At 34.3% G+C, this 14,325-nt stretch overlaps 1 protein-coding gene across 1 annotated transcript; it reads right to left on the bottom strand.

Moving 5' to 3' along the window:
- Positions 1–12,005: 12,005 nt before the first annotated feature.
- Positions 12,006–13,934, bottom strand: LOC124355619. Its single transcript, XM_046806781.1, has 2 exons — positions 13,901–13,934; positions 12,006–12,670 (listed from the first exon to the last, which is right to left on the bottom strand). The coding sequence occupies exons 1-2, from the start codon at positions 13,932–13,934 to the stop codon at positions 12,006–12,008; spliced, it is 699 nt and encodes a 232-aa protein (XP_046662737.1).
- Positions 13,935–14,325: the final 391 nt, after the last annotated feature.

Genomic DNA, 14,325 nt, shown 5'->3' with positions numbered 1-14,325 from the left:
AAATAATAATCAGATGATTTTTGCATTTAACAGCTTAAATTACCTTCTCATTGTTGTTAATTTTGCTTACATGGTATAAAATTTCATTGGACTTATTATTTTATGTTTATTTGAATGGTTCTTTACATTTGGTTCTATTTGTTTATGTGCTGTAAGGAAATAAGGTACTTACTTTTAAACTTTGCAAGTACAGATGTTGGTAGTTCGGTTCTAAAAGCAAGTATGCAGACCTATTGACGTCTCTCCGCTTGGTTATTTGCTCAATTATTTAACTCTCTCCACGCCATCAATGTTTTCATTCATTTTACTCCCCATCGTCGCTGCATTTTACTAACACTTGATTTCATTTATTTTTGCTGCATAATGAGACGAAATGAAAATTTTAAGTTTTAAGTTGCTTTAAAATGACTCGGTTAAATTAAGAGAATGGACCAAAAAAAGATATTTTTCGTAATGAGCTGGGTTAAGTTGGTAGCATTGATCGACCATCGTCTGTCAGAGTCCTGAAGTTCTGAATAATACATGTCTCCTCGTGATATCTACCTATTCATTTCCTTCCCTTCTCATCCTCGTTCACTCAGCATCTCTCATCTACTTTCTTTCCACCTTTCATCCTCAGTAACGCGACTACAGGGAAAATTTATAAACTGTATACCATTACTCTGTCAACATATTAGCATAATAATATGATTAAGATTTAGCCTAATCTAAAGCTATTTAAAAAAAGAAAGAAAGAAACACTTCTTTATTGAGGCGAAATTAGGACCATATGGTCCTTTCTTACATTTAACCTCTTAAAAATATGTCTTAACAATGCAAATTAGGGCTAATTAACTATAACTAATTTACTGTTTAACTTAAACTCATTTCTAAGAATTCTGTCCCAATTGTGATGGTTTACGTTATCATCTAAAGTAATGAAACTTTAAAAAAATTTAAGGGTAGTCGGATGGCCCTATGTCGCCCCTGTTAATTTGCATAAGTTTAGGAACATTTTTCTCATTAACTAAATTAGATAGCTCTACAATTTTTGTTTGTTTGAAAGAGTCAACATTTTACTACATTATGAGTGTTTACTGTTAAAAAGTTTGACTTTTTGAAACTTTATAATTTTTTTAAAATATCTTTAAAAATTCTACATTTTATAATAAATAATTAAACTTTTTAGCACTCATTGAGCAAAATTAAACACTCATAATGAGGTCTATTATGACAATTAAAACAAAACAAAATTACTGAGCTATCTGTTTTAGTTCCTGAGAGAAATGTACCTTAATCTTAAAAAAAACGAATTTTTGGGAATCGCGGAAAAACTTTTACGTAAAGTATATTGTATTAGACTATTATATTAATCTTCCATTTAATACATCCCAGCCCCATATGTAGGATATTCTCGAATGTAGAATATAGCTCGATATTCTTCTTTTTAAAATAAATATTCTAGATAGATTTTTGCCAAACTTACTTTTTTACGGCACTTCTTTTCAATTTCATCAACGGCTTTTTCGGCTTTGTGAACAATTCAAATTTGGTCCAACCTTTAAATGATCTTCACTAGATTGTTGCCTGGTGATATACCTAATTTAGTTAGTACTTTGCATCTAACAATAAATCCTTTGTTGTAGCATGCTACTACCTCAAAAATAATCTCATTTATAAAGTTGTTTTCATCACAAATGTAGCTTTGGGGATCCGCGACCACATTACACTATTCAGTGATTCATTAGGATTCTGAGTGCCCCCATGCAGGCACTTTTTCAGAAGTTTAGTTTCTGCCAAGTCTCTGAATATTGGCTTTATTTGTTCCGGAATTATCTTGGGAAGATGAAAATGTTGTTTATAGGGCTCTTTTATAGCCAACGCCTTATATAATTTCACCAACTCCTTTTGGGCAAAGCTCATGAGAGTTGCAAAATTGAAGGTGCAACATTTACAAAACAAGCTTATAAAACGAGTTACACTGCAAGGAATTGCATATATTTGGTCTTAAAGTAATCGTGAGATTCTAAACTACAATAAAACATCAACAACAAAAAATCGATAATTTTTGACCAAAAGGCCATCCAACTCCCCTTTATAGTTAATGAAATTATTTTAAATAATGAATATAATAAAATGTACTTTGTTCGATTTACTAGGGGTATACCAATAATACTCGGGTGTATCACTTTTATAATGAATAGCTAAGTAAAAAAATCTAGACGTATCTGCAAAATTCTTCTGTCTAAAATTTTGAAGACACGGATAAAAATATTATCAGATGTATATATATATATATATATATATATATATATATATATATATATCTTGATAATATATATATATATATATATATTTGAACATTTTATATACATTTGAACAATGTTATTAAATACGTAAAACGTTAGAGGTTATTATTATCTGCCAAAACATGTAGCAATAATAAAATGTCCTTTTAATGTTCTGCAAAACATGTTCTTCTTATGAAGCTCCAACATATATTTAGGAGTAAAACCTATAAGCAGAGTCTGGAGTAGATCAAATATTTAGTTAGCATATACATGTGTAGTAGTAGTAGAGGGGGGATACCGTTGACTACGCATGCTTACACAGAAATATAAATATAACTCTGAATACCATACTATAAATCAGTTACTCTGTTTAGTATTACCACACATTAACATTTTTTAGGATATAGGTCATCGAATAGCCAGTTTTATTCATAGGCATACGATAGAAGTTGTATGTAATGAAGTAATTTTAACGTGAAATGGATGAATGAATTAATAATGAGTTCGATGTATTAGGAATGTATCAGTAACACTCAGTGTTACTAAAGTAAAATATGTTTTAGAACCTGACAGAATCAATAAACAGTTTGATTTATCATACACACATAGATTTCATTTATATACATAGAAGCACCCTTAACAGTTTGTAATATTGCAGCTTTACATAATGTGAATGATCATCAATCAATAATCAGTTACATCATAAATTAGGAATACATCAGAAATGCTCTTCAGTGTCTATGACATGTCTTGAAAAGTTTAATATATCTAAAAAGTGGCTGCATTGATTTAAAAACAGTTTAACTGGACATTTACTAGTGTTTATGGTTATATCAATTAATTTTACATCATATTTTTTTATTGGCTAAGCATTATTTCTGGTACTTCGTGATGCAAGCTGAAAACATATACGCAAAAAATATTTTCTCATGCTTTACGAAGTATATAATCTTTGTGTTTTTGTATGAATATACTGGGTCCCACCACTACCCCCTCCAAATTAAATTGTTATGAAAAAAGATTAAATAACACGTTGGAGGATGTTTACATGACCAATTGAGCAGTTTTTATGTATGAAAATTTGCGACTGCCTCCCTAAAAGGGGTATTTTGGGGGTGTCGAAATATTTTGATAGAAATCCCAAGTGACATCTCATTTAAAAGATATTATAAAAAGAGGAAGAATTACATAAACTAAAATTCTCTGACATTAATGTATCAAAGTTGGAGGTCAATTAAAGTCTGAATTGTATTAAAAACCTCACAGTTTAAGTTACATTTAAATTTATTTTAAGACAGACAAAACTTGTTATTTATTGCAGCGGGACTTCAGCGTGCTCGACTATCTCCTGGTCGTTGTGCAGGACTACCTGAAGAACCGTCGGCTGTTGTATGAAACCAAAGACGGAATGAGAACGAAAGAGGTCACTGCCGGTGCGGCTCAAGGGTCTATTCTCGGCCCAGACCTATGGAATGTTTCATACGATGGTTTGCTTCGCCTCGAGATGCCCCACGACGTCTTCCTCGTGGGTTATACCGATGACGTAGCTGCAGTCATCACGGCGAGGACTCCGGACTTGGCACAGTTACGCCTTAATCAGGTAATGATTCGGGTCAATGCCTGGATGACGAGCCACGGACTTGAGCTGGCGGTCGCCAAGACCGAAATCGTTATGCTCACTCGACGGAGAATCCCCACTCTGATCTCTATGAATGTGGGGGGTGTCGAGGTGGTTATGTCTCTCGGCCGGCTGATGACTAACGTAGGAAGCCCTACGTCAGGTAAGAGGCGCCTCCTCATGTCTACAGTAAATTCAACCCTTCTGTAGGGCGCAGAGGTTTGGGCGGGTGTCATGAGGATAAGGCGATACAGTCAAAAGCTGTTATCGGTACAGAGAAGAGCGGCACTTAGGGTCGCCTGCGCCTATCGCACCGTTTCCGGTTCGGCCGTGGTGGTCGAGGCTGGGGTGATTCATATTGATCTGCTGGCCATCGAGAGACAGACTGTCTTCGGGAGGCTGCCAAGCGAGGATGCCTTGGCTGCTGCCAGGGTGGAGACTCTGCAGGTTTGGCAGCGGAGGTGGACGGAAGTATCGGACGGTCGCTGGACCTTCCGTCTCATTCGAGAGCTTCAACCTTGGATAGATCGTGGCCACGGGGAGATAGATTTCTACCTGTGTCAGTTCCTGACGGGGCACAGTTACTTTAGGAAGTACCTCTACAGGATGGGAAAATTCAGGTCGCCTCGGTGTGCTTACTGCCCGGAGGAAGATGATGATGTTCATCACACCTTCTTCGCTTGCGGGCGCTTCACCGAGGCCAGGCGAACGCTCGTCACCACAGTTTGTGATGATTCGTGATAGAGGCGATCCTTCATCAGAAGCGTGAAGACGGATGCCTGGCTGACCCCTAGCTTCCGAAACAATTGGTTTGGTCCTGGATGGGACATAAAACACACGGACCAAGCAAGATGTCATCCGAAAGGGTTCCGGCCTGGGCCCTCCGTGGCCCGTAGGGGGTTTAGTGGGTAGTCCGCAAGGGAGTCCCACACTCCGTGTGCAAACGCAATCCCCCTACGTTAAAAAAAAGACAGATAAAACATTCACTCACAAGTTATTTTGAGAACGACGCCAAATCATAATACAATTTATTACAAGAATTAACAACCATGATTATCATAGCATTTATAAGGATTTTTTTTGCCTGACCGAAGCCCATTAGGAAGTCCTGGGAATACCAATAGCAGGTTTCGCCATGCCATTTCTTATTGGTTCATAGTTAGTGAGATACATTCAGTCCACTTTGACACAAAGACTATTAGACTAAAAAAATGTAATCAATCACTCTATCTTTAATCATAAGGAAGTAATGCGGAGTGGGACTTTTAGATACATTACTTTAAATTATTAAAACAGTAATCTATGATATTACATGTAACTAGTGATATTACGGCCCTTAGTGATTATCTACTGCGTATTACACAGGACAAGCGCACTGGGGAAAAGTCTGCACACACTAGAGATGGCGAGAGACCAAATAAAAATCGGTTTGAAATTTACGTCACGTCATTTCATTTGAAACAAAAAAGGATAAGACAGTGATGGTTTAAAGCCTAATGAAAGGCAGCCGTATGTTATTGTTCAATAATCTTTAATATTGGTAGCCAAAATGGCAGAACTTTACTAACACATGATTGACTTAGTAACTAATCTGTTAATTGTAAGAAAACACAAAATATTAAAAATCAGCGATTAATTGTACATTGAAGATTTACAGCAAATTTTAATTTCAAAGATTATTTAATAAACAATTTTTAGAAACTGAAAAAGTAAAGTGAATGCTTTGACATGAAGAATTCACAACTATAAATTATAACTTATTATTGTAATACAAACTCAGCTGGAAAACTAAACAAACTAATGTTAAATCATTATGGCTAGAACGAAAATTAAAAGTGATAATAAAAGCACTAGAGATTTCCAGATCTATAAACTCAGTAAACGTAACAAATGCGATTGTAAGTCACACAAGAGTACAGTCACTGTCATAACGTCACACACTGGCAGTCACGTGATATTTGTACAATGTCACGTGCTCTCATCTCTGCAGTCCTTCTGCTGGTATTTCTTTATTTAAATAAGCTTACTTAAAAGAAAAGTAATAACAAAGTTATCCATTACAGATTTTAATAAATCTAGAACCATTGGATGTTTTATGTTATTTATTTATTTTGTATTAGTAAAAAAGTCAATTCTCTTTAAAAGTTTAAAACTTTCTCAATTATGAAACTGCAAGTGAAAAACATTGTTAACCCTGTGAGGTCGGCCGGGACAGCGTCTGTCCCATCCGTTATGAGTGGCTGAGTAGCGCGCGCGGGACACGTGCTGTCCCGCTCCGTAGTCCGCTCCGTTGTATCTCCTAAACGATACAAAATTTTGTTTGTTTGTTTCTTAAAAGTTTGATTTTTGTCTCAAAAAACAAATCAAAATTGTTTACTTTGTTTTGGATCGTTTACTTGCAAAGAAACTATTCTTTAATTTTTTGAATACCACTGTATTGAACAGCTATATTCTCTACAAACCAGAATTTGGAACAAAGAAGCCCCTTAGTGACTTTCAACTAAACCTAATTTAATATTAAAACTAATTTCAATGATAAGTATTTGAAAACAGCTTCATTCAAGGTTCATTCTAGGTTTTTATACCACAAAACACGCTTAAAATATAATGAAAAACAAGTTTTTTCAAACTAAATTAATGTACAACACATATATTAACTGTCGGAAAATTCGTAAGATTAACTCAAAAAAAGGTAGTTTAGTTTTATAAAATAAAAACTGTACTTTGAACCAATTGAATAAAAAATAAGAAAGTTAGAGGCAAATAACTAGAACGATGCGCGGGACGTGAGATTTGAGCGAAATCCTGCCGCCCAGCGAGGGCAGGCAGGTCTCGCGCACCGCCACTCAGACACAGTGCAGGTTAAATAGCGCCGGTGTCAAAGGGTCACGGTAGTGCGTGCTTAAAAGTATGTATGGAAAATTTCAGTATTTTGGTTTGACCTTTTTTATCATAAAAACATTTTTCTGTTATGTACATACTGTTAGAGACTACAAAAACGAAGCATTTTCATGTTCCATTAAATTTGTTCTATTTTTGATTCCCTCAACAATATATTTTCTGCAATATTCATTCTACAGTACACTCACATATTAACCTTTATAACTGAACGTGTGAATAAGGAATTCTCAACTTTTTCATTAGTTAATCAAATTAAACAACTAGACAACAAATCTTGGAGTGAGGTGGTTATATATTGTTCGCGGTGCGCGCCTAATGAAGTTATGTAATACAACAACTGCACTTATTAACCTAGAAGCTATGTACAAGCTTGAAGTTTCTTGCTATTTACCATCTTTTGAAGTGAAGTTTACTGATAAGCCCAGTTACTCCAAGGCTTATTTATACTATTTACAGTTTCACTAGGCTCCAAACCACTCAGGGGGTTGGCCTGGCTCTATTAACCGATAGCTAACCTTCTCACATACAAAGATACGAGTGACGGCTCTTAGCCTATTTTGACACACCAGACTACTCTGTCTCTGTCGTATTCACATTAGCAGCACTTCTGCAACTCCCATTATTCCCTGAAAACTTAATGGGACCGCTGAGATGGGAGACGTAAGTGTGATGGTAACTTTCTTTGAATAATAAACTATGTAATTCCAAATCTTCAATGAAGCTGAATATTGTTTTAATGGACACTGGTAATTTAATGCATTACCCAGAGATAATATCTTCTCTTGGATTATAAAGGGTTGTGTCATCGACATTTAACTTTTCGTATAATGATCTTAATTCGCTACCCACTTACTTCAACTAAAAACAAAAATAGTACAATTCCCACTGGCTCACAATATTATAATCAATGACACTTAGATGTATATTTAAAATAGTACACCGTACTGGATATTGTTAAGTGTGATCACGTGGACGAATACCAACGATTCTAAAAATCAAATGACATTATTTACCCAAAGAAAGATGAATGTAACACTGATATTCAACCATGAGAGCACTGCAGGTGATTGTTTCTTTGTTTAATTTTTCACTTGTCTTAACAATCACGCCTGGTTGTCATGAAATCCAACAAGATGAGTATCTGTTTATTTCGAAGATCATCTACCTGAATCACATTAGATAGGTCATTTTTTCAAGGAAAGTATGAATAATATTATTAAAAATTACAAGAACGATTGAAATTATATAAAATGTGTTAACAAAATGTATTAATTTACATAACTATAGATGACTCGAAAATCTTTATTACAATTAAAATGCTAAACCTTAAAATATCTTGTTTATAAATAAACAATATTGACAAGGAAAAAAGACTTAGAATAATAGGATTTTTGGAAAGCAGTTCATAAAGTATGTCAAAGAATATTCAGGAATACCGACAATTCCACTTTGCGCAAGTTTCTCGTTTCGCAACAAGACAGAAAACTTGTGTAATTTATTTCAGTCAACATAGTTTTTGCAGCTTTCGTGTGAGCAAGGTTGGTATCACTGTCGCTTTACTACGTGCTGCAGGAGTAAAGTCTATGTGTCTTAATGTTCAAGATTCAATTTACTAAATATTTAAATTTTACAACACAAAATATTGGATCTGAATTTATTAGCTTTTTAAACATATTAATTTTATTTGGTGTGAAATAGGCCAATACTTGATTTTTTTGTTAGTTTGTAATGCTGTACGCAGCGGAACGAGACACAGAAGGAAAATAAAAATAAAGGAGTAAGAAATTAAATAATAGTAGTGTATGAAAGATACGTGAAACGATTCACTTTAAAAACATGATAAAAAAATACTACACAATTCTTTTTCAACTTATTTGAATGCTTTAAATTTTAGTCGATTTAGTCAAACAAAACATATTAAACATTCCTCTTTGGAAAAATAAAAAATGCAGCATGTTTTAATCTTCAAATGTCTTGGTTAACTGTAGTACACAAGTTTTACTTAAATTTACACCACACACGCACAAACACGCACTACACACACATACACATACACACACAAACACACATGAAATTAGTTTTATACTATGATTGTATGTAAAGTTTTACATTTACAACTCAACCCATTAACACGTAACACAAATGTATTATAAAGGTATATTCGGCAATAGTGTTGTAGAAAGTGGGAGCTAAACCTCATCCTGTAAATCAACAATGGAATTGGATTGTTTTAGTGTTTTATTCGCTTATTCTACCTTTGCTGTTTCTCTGTTTCTTCGAGATGGAATTGACTACCACAGACAGATTTATTCAAGTAAGTTTTAACTCTACTTTAAAAAATCACTTATTAACATGAAGTTATATTCAAAAATCCTTAAAATAGACAATAGGCCAAAAATGGTGGTAAAAATGTCTTAAAACTCTAAAGATCTAAAATAATACAAAGAATTATTTAAAATGATCTAAAGATAGTTTTTATAAATGTTATGTAACTTAATGTACATACCAAATAATTATCCACTAATTTTTGTGTGATTGAGTATCTAATAACCAAACATCTTCTCAAATTTCCGTATTTATAATATCATTAGGATTAAATGCAATAAATTTTGGAATATTTTGTGGCTTTAGTGTCGCAAGGGATTTATGTAGAAAATATGATAAACTGAAAAAAGTGTAATCCCTTAAACACCACGTATGTTATTATTTTCCGTCCTGGCCAAGCTAACTAGGTAGACAATTATCCTGAACCATTGTAATGAATGTAATGACAGGAGAGATCATTAGAGTAACAGTAATTAAAAGACATTCATTAGCTCAACTGTGACAGCGCTGGATGGGTGATAGTTAGAGTAGAGTCACCTTTATAACTGTACAATAACTGATTGCGATAATGATGTTAGAGATTTTATACTTTAAGTTCCAACCTTTTAGTCAAGGCAAATACGAGTAGTAAGTAATAAGATTAATTACTACTTTCGTTGCAATTCACGTGAGATTCAAATTTGATCTAAATCACAAAATGATAAAAGCTGTTATTACAGTTTTACACTATTTTTACAAAAAATTTTAAATCCTAGAACCCAATTTTCTGAACATATTTCAAGGTTATATTAGTCTTAGATAAGCTGAAAACTCTATGTATAACACATCATGTGGTGGTCATGATCAACGAAAAACTATTGTCCCTAATACACCTGGAAATACATTGGAATGGGTAAATTTCTATGAAATATATCTAGCTATATTTTTAAATAGAATATTCTAAAAAAGGATATTTTAACACATATTATCCATATATCAAATTTTATTAAGAATTATAAAAGAATTGTGAAAAGAATTATATTAGTAGTATTGATGTAGTAATGGAGAATATAGGAAGTGTTTCAAGTAATTTTTGCACAACGGTTTTAAAATCTTCTGCTTTCACACCAAAATGATAGAAGCATTAGTTATACCTCAATAGAAAAATTAAATACTCGTTCATAAAATGTTCTATTAAATACATTAGTCGACTTTTGCCTTCTGATGAAAAGTAAAAGTGTAAGGAGATGTAAAGGCAAATCTGTCACTCAATCATTACTAATCCTCCAACTTCTTGATAACTTAGAAAGTTGAAGTTTGGTACTAGTGTGCCTTATGACATAAACAGTAATCCTAAAGCATTTTCATAAAGATCAAATATGTATAGGGGGTTGATTAAAACTGGGTTGCAACTACTAGAAGAACTATATTTTGTTTTTAAACTTTTCGATGTCCGAGGAAGATGAAATTTGACGTAGGCTACATATGTGTCAAATTTGCAACCTTTACATTTCCAGTCATTAGGGTCTAAGCTTCTTTGCTTCTAAATCTCCTTTGATGCACTTCCTGTGAAATACTACTTCACAAACTCCAGCACACATAACCTCATTTCCGTCCTTTTAACACTGGTTGTTACAGAATCCACAGATCGATGGCATAAATACTTCTTAATGATCCTTTACGCTTCTGAACAATAAATATTACAGATGGTTATGGATAAAGTAATTTAATTGTGTACTGATAAAAGTAAACACGGCGCGATGCGACGTGCCGCCAGTTTTTTACCACTAAACTGCACTGGAAATTGTGCATTGAAAATAGATAGTTATGAGTTTAGACAAGACTAGTGCCACTTTGGACACATTCCGTGTTACAGTTTAAAAGTAAATGGCTATGTAGTAAATGTACGTAATTGTATGTAGAGAGCATCTTGAAATTGTAACCATTAATTAAAGATAGCATCAATATTCAGAACCTAACGTATACTTTATATAATACAACAACCCTGTTGATAAAAGGTAACTTTACAGTACTAAATTTATACGTATGTCATGAACATGTAAAATTACAATGTAATAAAATACGCATGGGCCACAATGTAAATCAGGGGTAAGTGATCATTGTAAAAGTAAGTTATCAGAGTGTACTATTTTTACAGGGTTCACGACACCTAGGGATGATGGAGACTATGATAGTTTGATGGATCGTCTTCCATTCTGAGAAAAATTAACATCAAAATTTGAATACGGAAATAAATAGGCAATGTTATACACCATAAATATATATTGAGGATGAACTTTCCGAGTAAGATACAGTTTTGTTTTCTCAACAAATGTAAAATAATTCATTAAATTGTTGTGTCGATTATTCAACAACAAATATAGGTAATCTTTCGAACGAAAATCTACTATCTATTTATTTATTATTTATTTACATTCCAACGGCAATACACCAATTTACACTTTACAACACGTTGATGGCTCATGTTAAGAATAAAACAAAACAGCAAAACTTAACGAGTAAAACAAACAATTGGATATAACAATAGCTATGCTACAAAATGCTTAACTGTCTATATGTACTGTTATGCACACATGTTATGCAATGCCTTACAACTAAATCTGACATTGAATACTTAAAAACTTACACAACGAAGAAATCCGACAACTCTGCCACAAATGCTAATAATACAATGACTAGAAAGTACTACGAATTAGATAACAGAAGGAACAAGAACAACGGACTTAATAATAACTATAACAAGGCAAAAATCAATGCAATGAATAACAAACGAATAAATAACAACACAAACGAATAAATAACAACACCATAGAATAACAAAACTATAGATAATGTGATTAATAACAAAAAAGAAATTGCAATAAGACTATGATTATAACTAGAAGAGATGACTAATGCAGGTCTGGGCTGGAGTCCGAAGCAATGCATTTGATGGCTCGAAGGGATGTGGAGAAAAAATCCACAGACGAGCTAATGTCGTTGCCGAGTCGCATCAATCGTGGGATGGGGCTATGTCGGAGGTAGTTCCTGGCTGCATGACTCAGCTCGAACAAATGCTGCTGCCTTTTTCCTGTGGGGATGCGAAACCGGATCATCTCAAGTAGGCTGAAGCAATTGATCTGACAGTTTATGAGCCTGTACAGGAAGGAGATATCAGCAACTCTTCGTCTACACTCCAGACTCCGAAGACCGTACGCAGCCGACAGCTCGTCCACTGAGACGTCAGAGTACCTCATCCCAGAACGGCATCCCAGAAATCGCACAAAGCGTCTCTGCACTGACTGGAGCTGTTTGATATTTCCATGTTGGTATGGGGACCAGACCACAGAACAATACTCCAGCAGCGGGCGAGTAAGTGTCCTGAACATAAGGGCAGCAGCGCCGGTACTCAGCCCGTGTTTAACTGTCCGGATAATCAAACCCAATGACCTTGAGGCTCTGGAGCAAATGTGGTTGATGTGGGAGCCAAATTCGAAAGACGAGTCGATTAAGACGCCAAGGTCCCTGATTACCTCACATCTCTCCACCCGGGATCCGTCCACGGAGTACTCAGCAACTATAACAGTCGTCCTCCTACTATAGGTGATAAGCTTGGTCTTCAAAGGGTTCACGGATATAATTAAAATTTGAACTAAATTTAACTTAAAGTTAAAGTTAAAGGTGTAGTGTAGAGTGTGAATTGAAAGTGTGTGATGTGAGAACTAGGTTGAAGCTTATAAGTTGAAATTACTGCAATGAAAATTTATCTGATTCTTATTTTGTCCAAAGACCATTTCTTACTTTTTATTTTATCTTCCATTAACACAAAAAAATGACGTAGATACTCACCATTCACTACTGTTTGCTCTACAATGAAGAAAGTAGATTAGCTGTATGATCATTTTATAAAATGACTCGATAAATTTCAAGAGATGTTCCCTGAGACGTGTAATAAATATAATAATATAAAAACGTTATCAGTTAGATTTAAACTGCTTAAATATGCCTATAATAAACAGCTAAATAGTTTAAATTATCTTAAACATCACTATTATTCCAAACCATTAGGTTTATTTGCTTGAAAGTCTTATGACAAACTTCGCATAGTAATGGCGAGTAATGTGTATTCAAATTACATTTAAATGTCTTACCAAACTGTGTAATTTACCAAAAGCTTTTGAATGTTTTATTAATTGAATTTAAATATTTAGTTTGCATATTAGTTGGCGGCAATCCTATGGCCTACGTGTGTAGCATCTTATGTATTTTAATGTGGCACAATGCCTATTGCAAGTATTTACAGAAACTTTCGACCTTTAATGGTGTTCAACTACATAATGGCCCAATTCACCTCTAAGAATGTTTTTAGTGAGACTTCAGGCAGTTTAGAATTTACTTATTGCAAAGTTCCATTGCTCAGCTTCATCCTGCAATCACTGATTGCCATCAAATGTGCTGCAGAACATTTAATTTGTAGGTACAAAGAAAACATTTTTATTATAACTCATCATTCTCTATCCTTAGCAGTGGACATAGTAGCTGTTGGATGGCTGTTGCTAAGTTGCGGAGATCTGATCAGAAGTTTTAAAACAATCGATAAGTTGAGGGACACACTTAGCCGACTTCCAGTTGGAGTCGAACAATCCAGTCCATCCCTCTTCTCTTGGTTGACGTTCGTATTTCTCATAACCTATCAAGTACTTTTTTGTCCAATGGAATCATTTGGTGAAGGGCTGTCAAATTTTGAAGGAAATCTCACTGTTTTGTTTACGATTTGCTCTTTCTACAGAGCCAGCATGACACTTACCGCACTGTTCTACAGCAGTAGCCTTGTCGTTCATGACTCAGTCCGGGCTTGGCGTCATAACCGCCACGTCAACGGAAGACCTTTACATTCTCCTGGGGACTTCTGTTATCTTCTGATGAAATTATCCCCTCTGTTTGATCTTCTGAAAAAAACGTTATCCGTGCATGTTTTGGCAGTCATATTGTACTTCAACTACGGCGTCCTAAACGACACGTTTTATCATTCTTATTCCGATCATCCTCTATTTGCTAGTTTTTTTAAACTGATGTCTTGGTGCCTATATCTGGGATTGCTTATACTTTATGTTGATTTGAAATCTGTTCAGGTAAGATAATTATATTTTAAAGTAAATATAAACATATAAACCTTGTTTATGAATTTAAATATTTTAAAGGTGTGCATTTCTATAATTTTGGAATAATTTC

This window comes from Homalodisca vitripennis, chromosome 2 (assembly GCF_021130785.1).
Source record: "Homalodisca vitripennis isolate AUS2020 chromosome 2, UT_GWSS_2.1, whole genome shotgun sequence".
NCBI classification, from domain to species: domain Eukaryota; kingdom Metazoa; phylum Arthropoda; class Insecta; order Hemiptera; family Cicadellidae; genus Homalodisca; species Homalodisca vitripennis.
Note: the sequence above shows the minus strand (reverse complement) of the source record. Positions and strands in the feature narration are given on the sequence as shown.